Below are 11,763 nucleotides of genomic sequence, written 5' to 3'. Positions count from 1 at the left end.
CAGCTTTTGAGTTTTTTTAAGAGTAAATCTTGTAATGACTACACTACTTTTATTAAACTTTTTACGCTTCTAACGAAAGATAGAAAAATTTTCTGAATTAAATATAATCAATACGAAAAAAGTGAGTGTTTTAAAAAGACATTTGTAAACATAGAAATTTATCCGAGGCACACAATGTATTATTCGTCAAAAACCTGATTAATGATATTATGTACGTGAAAATTATCACAAAATATTCTACTTCCGGAGTATGAAATTAAAAATGTGTGGTACATGATATTATCATGGTATGTTAGTCACCGAAAAAATGAATAATAAAACACTTAGAATAATAAGTAACAACGATAAAAATCAGAAAAAATGTCGTCGACTCGTGTTGACAAAATATTCTCAAAAACTTATCGAGATGACGGGCGGGCATTCGACATAATAATAAATATTAATAGATTCCTCTAGCAGGTTGCGGTCTGACGCTATCGTACATAATATTATTATGACATAATCAAGAAATAAATTAATCTTTATCCACGCGATACGGCACGGTCGGTCTACAGTTTAAAGTAATCATTATTATAAGTAAATCCTACCACTCTATGGTCTGCGAGTTTCCATCACCCCCTCCACCAGCCACCGATCGACTCGCGTTCGTTTGGGCCAATACCGATTATCGTTTATTTATAACATTCTTATCAACGGCCAACGGATTCCGGGTCCACGACGCCCAACACGCTCACCACTCACCGCTCTGCTGCACGCTCACGCTGCTCAGTGTGCTCGTACGACCGCGGTTAGACTTCTGAGTTCTGACTTCCTAGTTCTACGGAATACGGATACTTAGCGCAGAATTGACATTATAATATATCGTTCGTAGTGCTCAGAAAGTTAAACATTATGATTTAGTGTGTGTACCGTGTACGACGAGTGTGTCCGGTTTACGTACCTACTATCGCCGTCCGTATCACGAGCGCTGACGGCGATGGCCGACATAGCCGCCGGTTGTCGACGTCGCAGCCGACAAGACATCGACCGCCGCGGAGGATTCGGCGGTACCGGACATGGTAGCCCGCCTGACGCAGATCGCAGCAGAAGATTCGGCGGTAACGGATGTGGCAGCCCGCGAGACGCCGGCCGCCGTAGACGGATTGGTGGTGGCGATGCCGACCGCCACGATTCTTCGTCTTCGAATCACGACGTCCGTTCACGTGAGTATTGGGCGTAACTCCCCGTGTGCATTTGACAGGCACATGGCTCGGAGAGGGGAAAAAAACGGAAGGTATCGGCTATGAGGTCGATCGCCGTTTCCGGCTTTCGAACTGCTCGGCGTTTTTCCCTTGATAAAATCACGTCGTTCTGATGTTCTGATGATACGCGAATAGAGTCGTGCGCAATGGTTGAGTACTGGAAAGTGCGGGTCCAGCGGCCTAGACCATAGGTGATGGATGGTCGTTGTTTCATCCGTCTTTGTCCAACGCCTAGGCCGTGCAATATTTCCAAGCGTTTCGATTGTACTCCCTAGTGAAGCCATAAGAATTCTGAAAATAGACTTGAGCTCGATATTTTTTACGTTTTCAATTTTACTCACCCCCCTTAATTTAAAAAATGTCTTATTTTAATTTTTGAAAAAGTTACAATTAAAATGTTGTTGAATGTGAAAAATTCGATCTCTGCGAGAAATTAAAATCCGTAAAAAATTTGTTTAATCTATTATCTTATTGTCATTATTTATGATCATATTTTTCTGGGTCTGACTTCCGAGATTACTATACTTTTTTTTTTTAATTCGCCTGGGTATTAGAACAATACTCCGGTAGTCTTCATCACCGCAAAATATCATAACAATCGGTTAAACAATTTGAATATAAATTAATAAACATTTCAGTCAAAGCAATTCATTTCTCGTCGCTTAGTAGTCAATATTGGGAGATTTTATTCTTTGCTATTTTTAACAAAATATCTATACATCCTGTATCCAGTGTGATCGCCTATCCATTGGTATATGTATATTTATTCCTATTTATTGTATACCCTCGCATAAAGGACTGCTCAAGCAATTATAAAGGGCTCATCTGTAAATATGGAATGACCCGAATAACGTATAAAAACTACCTATTTAAGCAGAATTTTGCGATGTCATAAAAAGTAGTGCAATGATGGCATACCCACTGCCTACTTTATAGTATATACCAAACAATTATCGCTATTCGCTATCTTAATAATATTATTATTTTGTGTGTTGATGGTTGAATTAAAATAAAAGTAAATAGTACTAAATTAATATATGAATAGTTATACCAATTCTTATTTTACGATTGTGGATATTTATATATTTATAAGTAAATATAACAAAATTGGTCTAAAGAAAATATTTAACAATAAACAATTATTATTGAGTCATTCATTTAAAATAACTTATGGTGTTTTTTTTTTGTTCTCACGAAATTTAGTGGCGACATGTGCGTCCGGTCTCGATATTTGTAATTTGTTATTCACTGAAAACAAAATATTTATAATTAATATTGATTGGTCAATATGATATTAATACGAATTAATACATAATTACTATTATATTATAATAAATATTAGATTCGGCCTTTCAAGTTTAATATATTACTATAACTTAATTCTTTTCGCTTGATCATTATTGTTCTTGATTTTTAAAGTTTCAAAAGAAGCTGAAAAACATTCACTTTTAATAATCTTTAAACGGCCTAGAGCTTGAGTTGCTTAAAAATTATTATTGCGTATCAATAATAGCAAAATAAATTTATGGCTATTGATTCGGTAATTATAATTTCGATGAAAGATGGCATGTAAATGTTTGATTATTATATTTTTATTGGTTTTTTTTTTTCTTAGAGCTAGAGCTTGTACTAAGAAATTTTTAAAACTGCCAAATGCATTTTTATACATGCGATTTAAAAAATAAAAATGTTTTACTCGCTTATTATAATATTCAGGAAACTAAAAAATATACATATATTTAAATAAATACACAAGTTCCGATTAAAGGGACAGAGCGGGCCATGTTCTCCAGGCCAAAAGACTCCAAAGGCCTCAGTTTTTTGGCTCAATATATTTTTAGTAACATAAAATATAGGTATTCGTAAACTGTGTATCATGATTTCAGGTTTATGATGTTATGATTTAATAGAAAAAATGTATGGCCTCTGTTGGCTATTGTATAATATAAATTATAATTTGCCCCCATTGACTATAATTGGAAAACAATATATTATACATTAACTATAAAAGTTACCTAAGTCATACTGTATAGTTATTATATATATATATATATATAATATATCAATTATATAACATTGTAATACTTAACTCGCAGTTTAAAAACAATGGAATGAAATAATTCATATTTTGGTACAAAAAAAAATTAAAAGCAAAAAATTGTTTTGAATTTAATTAAACAATTATTTACAAGGCTAGATATAAATGTGTAAATATCGTTATGAACTCGTGTATTTTAGGTATTGACTAAAATGATAGTTTAAAAGTTACAACTAGTTGTATTGATCATAATTACACAAAATATGCGTTGGGCATACAATTTGCTATTTACATGTAGGTGCATATAGCTATTTGAAGGGAGTTTGGAGGCTACTTAAAGGAGTCTTGAACTTCGAATTATTGAGATTTCGTTTTATTGCAATCTCAGACATTCACATTATGTCTTATGTTTAGACATAAGGGTCGATGTAGATGATTGAAAAAAGTGAACAGTTTGTATATATAGTTAGTAAATGTATAAATGTATATTATATTTAAATTACAGTTAAATATACATTTATAGACAGAGTAAATAGATCAATTTGGAAATTAGTTACAATATAATGCTGGAATCCGGATTTAAAGAACAAGCGACGAAATTAGGGCCTAACCTCCAAATAACTATATTTAAGCTCTAAAAAGTATTGAGACTGAATGGATTTAAACGTGGCTTGATAATTTCTAAGTCCGTAAGATGGATTGTTAAACTAATTTTAAATATATAACGTTCCCGGACTTTCCTAAATATATCGAGTCTTGTCAATATTTATACACGAAAGAGTTGTTGGAAGTAGATATCAAAGGAAACCAATTAGATGTACATAATACATAATATGCAATATCCTTCAGTTTCTCGTTTACGTTTAGTTTAACGTATACGGTACATATCATAATTCTAAGAATCTGTGAGAAGGCTTGGCGCAAATACGGTGACTTTCTCACTTTTTGATTTTGCGTTTATCTGTAAATCGTACAAAACATTTACTTAAACATATATATACAAATAAGATAATGTATATATATTTTTAGTTAATCTGCTAAACATAACTATTTATGCAATGTATGACACTAATTTTTAGATAGTGAACATGACAATTTTACTTCAAGGCCTAACATTATTCAAAGAGGACGAAGTAACCCATATCGTCTAAATTATAATCAAAAAGTTTCATTCAAAGCGTACAATCATGGATTTAAAACTATTTTTAAGAAATGGAATAGTAAAAGCAACTTGGCTCAAAATAAATTTGATGGTAGACTTTCAAAACATAATAGACCATTCAAAAATGATTTTTATCAAAGGTATTTAAGTAATTATTTAATATATTACCAGTGATAAGTGTTAAAAATAGAATTCATGGTTATTACAATTTATTTCGATATTTTGTCCTAAAAGGAATCATAATCATGGTGGTTTTGGCAATTTCAAAAATTCATTATGTGCCGTGAAAAAAAGTATAACTGGTTGGTACTCAATTACTGTAAGTTTTAAATTTTTATAATTGCATACACATTGTAAATATTGAAGTAATAATTATTTTGGTTTTTAAGGTGACAAACGCTGAAGAATTTGATGAAGTATTGAATAAAATAAAAATAAAAATCTCACCGTTATTATTTTATCCATACAATGTACCTATGCTATTTTAATATTATTGCACATAATAATATAATGCTTGTAAAATAGTTTAATATTTATTTTAATTTTATAGAACCAATACTCTGATAATCAATTAAGATTTCTTGTTGATGATTATAAAGTTGCTTTAGCATTGCATAATACAAACTATAAGATAACACTAAGAGATGATAGAAAAGTAAGTTGAAATTATTCATTTCTAAATGTGTGATAAAATTTAAATAAATACATTTTTATAAAAATATTTGTTTTTAGTTAATTATTAAGGTTATTCCATATTTACCTAAGAGAAGGTTAATATCATTTACACCAGTATCCAATGAAGTAAGAGAAAAAATGATTGACGCTGTGGCTACTTGTTACAACCCTAGTATCAAGACTTTGGATTTATCACAATTTCATACTTGTTCATGTACACAAAAGTTTATTTTATATTAAATTGATAACAGTTTTAAAAGTTTATTTTTGTTTTAGTATTTACCAATAATCAATTGTTTGTACCTTTAAATCAACCAGCAATTCTTTTGGCAGCACTTAATATAGCTGCTCAACATACTAAACATGATTTATATAGTTTAAGTCTGGCCAACAATCATATATATTTAGGTGAAGGGATTACATGGATACGTAGATTGTTCCCTGATCTCAAAGTATTGGACTTGGGTGCTAATAAAGTAATTTGTTCTATATTTTTTACTTTTATTGGATCAATATAGTAAAATAAATTTGTTACAGTTGTCTGATTTAAACGAACTAAAGAGTCTCATGGGTTATACTATTGAAGTGCTCATATTGTCTAGAAATCCATTATGTGATTCAACGAATAAAGAGTGTTATAAACGGTGAGTAAAATATATTAATAAGTCAATTCTTTTATTTTTGATAATAAACATGTTGTTAATAGTTTTGGGAATTGTATGTTACTTTAAATTTCAATTTTTTTTATTGCTGTTAATTTGTTGGTTGGAAAAATTACTGTTGGTTTTGGTGGTGAAAATTCAATTTATATGTAGTTGTTAATGTGTATTCACTTTTGCTAATTAAGTTATGTAAGGAGTTACTTAAACAATATAAAGTTCAACCTTAATTAGTGATTTGCATACTTCAATATATTTTAGCCATATTATTTTTGCGTCTTTATATTAAATATATATTATTATGTTAATGACTATCTATAGTATATAAAACTCTTAGTTAAAATATATGTAAGTGGATTAATGCATAAAAACCTATTTGGCCGAAATTGAAAATCAAATAATAATATATCATGGAATACATAACTTATGATAGATTATAAAATATTCATATTATTTTTTACGTCTTATTCGATTTATTTCTAAAATTTAAAATTTTTGTATTAACTCTAAGTATTAATGCAAATTAAAAACTACATATCAACATAATATATAGTTTTTAATAATTTATGTTGAAAAATGTATATTATATTAATTGCATCAATGTTCTTTGAGCTTTACCATAAATTTTTGAAAGTGAAAAATTTTTAAAATAGTGAGTGGTTTATTGTTAGAATGACTTTTATTGGTATAAGGTAATATATCTCATTTATACTTGTTTATATGTATATTACTCATGTCATAATATGTCATTATAATTGTTTCAGGGATGTACAAAAATTATTTCCTATGTTAACCAAGTTGGTAAGTTTAAATTTGATATATCTTATTATACTTAAATGTGAAAAACTATTGTTTGATGTTTCAATAAATAAATTCAATATTATTACTTTTTTTCATAATATTATAAATAGAGCTAGAATTTATATGCAATAAAAAATTGTAAAATATACAAATCATATAATATATGCCAAAAAATATGAATTATACATTAAAAAAAAAAAATCATACATTTTAAAATGAATAAAATAATATTCATGCTATTCAAATGTATTACATTAAACAATTTCATGGTGTTTTAAATTTTCAAAACTGAACAATCTTTTGGTAGACCTTAATATGTTCTTATAAAGATATTTTTGAACAGTGTCAATACATACTGTCACACAATAAAAATTTCTAGTAACAAAATATACTATACAACATAAAATTTTTGTCAAAATATACAAGAATATGTGAAATAAAAACTTCACTGTTTATCTCTCATCTTGAGGTGATTCATGGACATTACTGACAAAAGCAATAATCAGAAGTTGCAAAAAAAATATATTGTTGCATTTAAATCCTAGCCCTAATTATAAGAATAAAATTTAAAATAAACATATTTTATCTTGTTTAAAATCTAAAATATCATATAATTTTCGTTCAGAATCTCAAATGAGTATTAAGTATGGTTTAACATCAAACAACTTAAACTGACATAATGTTAAAAAATATTATTATAATATTTAATATTATTTATCATATTATATTTTAATTGATACGTAATTGAGAATGTTCACATTACATAGTATATAAATTTTAGTCAAATTTTAATATGAGTTATAATATAAATTTCTATTGTACGAATATGTCATTTGAATTTTAAGATTATCTCTAAAAATAAAAATAATTTCTTTTTTCTGATTTGACCATATGTGTAGTAAATAAAAAAAAAAAATTTGAAAAACCAATATTTACCTGGTTTTTTACTTTAAATCTAAGCTTGATGTATTAAAAAAAGCAGAACACTGGTATACTAATTTTATATTGATGTTTGCTGGGTTTCTTAGATGATGAATAAATGTTATTACTTTTTTTTTAGGATAACTTAAATTTGCCTTCTTTGGCTATTGTGGATTCCAAGTTGAAAATGCCAATCAACTTAGGAAATAGTTACCCAACACAACAGTGCTCTAACTTAGTACAATCAAATCCAGTAATGACTTTAGTAGAATTATTCCTAGCAAAATACTATGAACAGTTTGACAACAAGGTATCCAGACAAACAGTATTGGAAGCTTACCATGAAAATGCCACATTTTCATTATCTAGTTACTTACTAAAATCGTGGTATGTATTTAGAAAACCTATTGCATAAAATCTTCAGGGCTGTAAATTTTAATTCATTTTGATTGTGTATATTCTATATTTTAGTAACCCTAGTAGTCTAGCAGCTTATATGCCTGAAAATCGAAATTTATTGATATCCAATCAAAACAAAAATATGAATTATTTTATACACAAAGGCAAAGAAAACATAATAAACATTTTAGAAAAGTTACCCAAAACCAAACATGACTTTGGATCATTTATTATTGATGTACCATTTGCAAGTGTAAGTCTTAAGATTTTTGTTTTAATTTAATTTTAAGGCTATTTTTCTCCCCTTAGTCTACAATAATCCAGGTAGTGGTGAATGGTGTGTTTGCTGAAGAATTTAATGAAAATCACAATTGTCAAGTATATAGATCGTTTTGTCGGACATTCAGTTTAGTGCCTGCTAATAATAGTTGGATTATATTAAGTGATATGATGTTTATAACATCAGTATCCTCTGAGTTAATAAAAGTGAGTAATTTGTTTTTTAGCTCATTTTCTTAACAAGGTTTATTATAAATATGCATTTTTAGGAATCTGCGAAACGGTTCTATGTTTTCAAGCCATCAATAACAAATTATACATCTAATAGCAACAGTTTTAAAACAACAATGCTTATAGAGGATACATTGCCTGATGTATTGTCAACATTATGTTTCAAGACAACCATACCCAACTGTCCATCATTAAAATATCAAAAAAACTCACTTTCATCTGAACAACTGTCTCCATTATCACCTACTAGGAGTCCACAGCAAACATCTACTTTTCAAGAATCTGTTATACAGCATTTACAATCATCACACCAGCAGCAGCTTAACCCTGCAACACAATTAACTACAGCAACATTGGGTATATTATCCAACTCTCTACAGTTAAATTCTATGTCTAGCGCTAAATTATCATTAACTGAACCCAATTCAAAACCAATAGAACCAGCGTTCTCCAAAACATCAACTGAAAATTTTTTAAATTCTTCCAATAATCTTAACGGAAATTCTAATAATGAATTGTTAATGATTAAGAGATTTTCAAATGAGTCTGGAATGAATGATAAATGGTCAAAAAAGTAAGATACGTGAATTAATAAAAAATATTTAGTTTTGATTATACAAATTCTTTTAGACATTTTATTTAAAATACATTTTTTTTAAATTCCATTTTGTAAGAACATTAAGGTTATAATAATGTATAATTATTTTTTTTTCTTTTTCTTTAGGTGTTTAGTTGAAAATAATTGGGATTTTGGCAAAGCAACATTGTGTTTTTCAAAACTAAAATCTATAATTCCTCCAATAGCATATAAACATTAATTAATATTATTGTTATAATTAATATTTTATTTAATATTAAGAAAAAGTTAAAATATACCTATTGTTTATCTTTTTAAATTATATTACTTAATGTGTTTTCAATATTGTACCTTTATATAGTTTTAAACATTTTTGACATTTGGCTTCTAAACACCTATTTTAAATATTAGTAGTTACCTTAATAAGTATTACTATTTCATTTTACTTGAGTAAAAATCAAAGTTAATTATTTTATGTTTAAATTTTGGATCAGGTAGTAGAAATGTAATATACAAAGCTACTGAATACGAATTTCCAATGTATTTTTAATAAAACTATCACCTACTATTTGTATACAAATAATTTAGAATTTTATTTTAAATACATGCCAACCGGCAACTGTACAACAGTCCCTTTAATGAGTTTAATGGAAAAAAATCAAAATTTTCAAAAGTTATTTTGTGTATATTTATTACACCAATGAAATTAATTTACTAACTTGGTTTTTAAATTCACAAAACAATCCCCCCCCCCCCCCAATAATTAAATTTATATGGAAGAGTTTAAAAATATGTTTTTTAGATTTCTCCTAATAAAAACAAGAATTTTTTGAAATTCTTTTTTTATATGAAGATTTAGAATTTGTTTCATTAATATGATTTACAAATTCAGGATAAAGAAGTCCATAATAGTTAAAAGTTTTGTTGCTAGAAATTTTTTTGGGATTACTTAATTTTTTTTTTTAGTTTTTGCATTGCTAGAATAGGTATCTACTTATCTGAATATCACCTTTTGGCTATTATGACCACTTTATTCATAATTTACACATCTACTTTTTTCTTACAATTGTATATAAAGTTATGTTAATGGCCTATGATATACATTTAACATGACAATGTATTAGCATAATTAATGTTATTATAAACATAAAATTTTATTTTTTATTCAAATGTTATTACTAAGACTAAGAAAGTAGTGCTCCGGAAACCTACACAGTATAGGCATTAAAAAGTTACCAATAAATAAAAAAATGTAAAAATTCAGCTGAAAATAATTGTTAATATCGAAAATAACTTGTAAATGAACACATATTTATGTTCAAATAAATTAATTCTTAAGACACATAAATACAATTTAGTAGGTATCCATGTAAAACAATAAATAAAAAACTATTTTATTAAATTTTAGGTACCTGTTAATTATATAAATTAACAAAATATATAATTATAATATAATTTACTTAATGTAATATTCTTTCACTTTTCGGAAATATTTACCGATAACGATAAGGCGACTACATTTTAGAATGTAGGTACATATAAACATGAAATATATCAATAGCATTGGCGAGGCGTGAATTATTGGTTGTGGAGACGTTGAAAAAATGACAATAATACGCTTGGATTTAATAATAGACAATAATAACAATATAATTTATTTCTAACTTGACTACCAGTAAGCCATTTACATTTTAAATAGGTACCTATTACACGATTTGAAATTTTTCCTCAGCTCACAGCTGCCGTTAAATTTAATAAGGGACATTGTCTCTTATTTTATTAATTAAATTTATTTTCGTATGAGTAATTAATAATTCCATCGTTCAAAGTGTCGTGAATTAAGTCATAGGCATAGACGTAGTTAGTGGGGATTGGAGGGCTTAGCCCCCCCCCCCCCCAAGTTCGAAAATAGCCTCCCCAAAATGCAGACGAAGCCCTCTACGAGTCAGTGTATGTCTACCCTTTTGGAGAAGGGCTACAGCTCCCCCCGAAAAATTTGACCACCCTACGCCTATGAATTCATAGGGCTATGACTTCGCCACTGATCTATCATCTATTGTAATTTAATTTTAAAATTGAAATTGACAAATACGTACTTAAATGTTTTAAAAATTTCGAATATGCATATAATTATCAAAAATCAAATACATAAGCTTAAAAATTGACTCTAAAATACCAAAAATAATAATGTAATAATTTACAAATATAAGAAAATGTAAAAACACATTGTATAATTATTAAATTCTGTAATGCAAATTTTGTCTTGGAGTACTATGAAAAAAAGTGCCTACATGGCTACATATTCCTAGCCTTAATTACTACTAACAAGAATACAAGACCATAACTTTTTACTTTTATAAACATAATAATCTCATTATATATAAACAGGGGGGTTTGGGGTTCAGTAAATAAGTGATAAAAACAAGAAGACTGTGGTAAATGTAATGAAGTTCAAATATTTTTGCATTATAAAGTATATTGTATAAACAAAATAATTCTAATTAAAATGTATATTTTAAATGATATATTATTTTTTTGCTTTCTATGTCTTGGCCCATTACAATTTTGAGTCATCTATCCCTGGTACAAACCTTAAACCCCTCTTATTCAAATATTCTGGCTACGGCACTGTACATGTATACTGTACATACATGTATCTTATCTATTACGTATACGGTATACATATTTATTATAAAGCAAGCCATAGCTGACCTTATACGAATAGGATTGGTTCAATTATTTTAAATTATTACATTATTAAGAGTTAGGAATTGCGGTTT

At 28.0% G+C, this 11,763-nt stretch overlaps 1 protein-coding gene across 1 annotated transcript; it reads left to right on the top strand.

Moving 5' to 3' along the window:
- The first annotated feature begins 742 nt into the window (after positions 1 to 742).
- LOC112599866 (nuclear RNA export factor 1) lies at positions 743 to 9,224 on the top strand. Its single transcript, XM_025346943.1, has 14 exons — positions 743 to 1,202; positions 4,359 to 4,581; positions 4,676 to 4,760; positions 4,831 to 4,911; positions 4,992 to 5,096; positions 5,174 to 5,330; positions 5,393 to 5,592; positions 5,654 to 5,760; positions 6,540 to 6,576; positions 7,637 to 7,884; positions 7,969 to 8,149; positions 8,206 to 8,382; positions 8,445 to 8,980; positions 9,131 to 9,224. The coding sequence occupies exons 1-14, from the start codon at positions 977 to 979 to the stop codon at positions 9,222 to 9,224; spliced, it is 2,457 nt and encodes an 818-aa protein (XP_025202728.1). The 5' UTR covers positions 743 to 976.
- The last annotated feature ends 2,539 nt before the right edge of the window (positions 9,225 to 11,763 follow it).

The sequence above is a fragment of the Melanaphis sacchari genome, unplaced genomic scaffold (genome assembly GCF_002803265.2).
Source record: "Melanaphis sacchari strain LSU unplaced genomic scaffold, SCAv2.0 Contig55_pilon_pilon, whole genome shotgun sequence".
NCBI classification, from domain to species: Eukaryota; Metazoa; Arthropoda; class Insecta; order Hemiptera; family Aphididae; genus Melanaphis; species Melanaphis sacchari.
The sequence above is the reverse complement of the archived record's forward strand: the minus strand, read 5'-3'. Positions and strand labels throughout refer to the sequence as shown.

Excerpts from the sequence above, each read along its gene's own strand:
- LOC112599866 (XM_025346943.1), top strand. The coding sequence starts at position 977 with ATGGCCGACATAGCCGCCGGTTGTCGACGTCGCAGCCGACAAGACATC. Across the intron at positions 5,593-5,653 it reads TGGACTTGGGTGCTAATAAA|TTGTCTGATTTAAACGAACT; the intron begins GTAATTTGTTCT and ends AATTTGTTACAG. Across the intron at positions 8,150-8,205 it reads TTGATGTACCATTTGCAAGT|TCTACAATAATCCAGGTAGT; the intron begins GTAAGTCTTAAG and ends TTCTCCCCTTAG.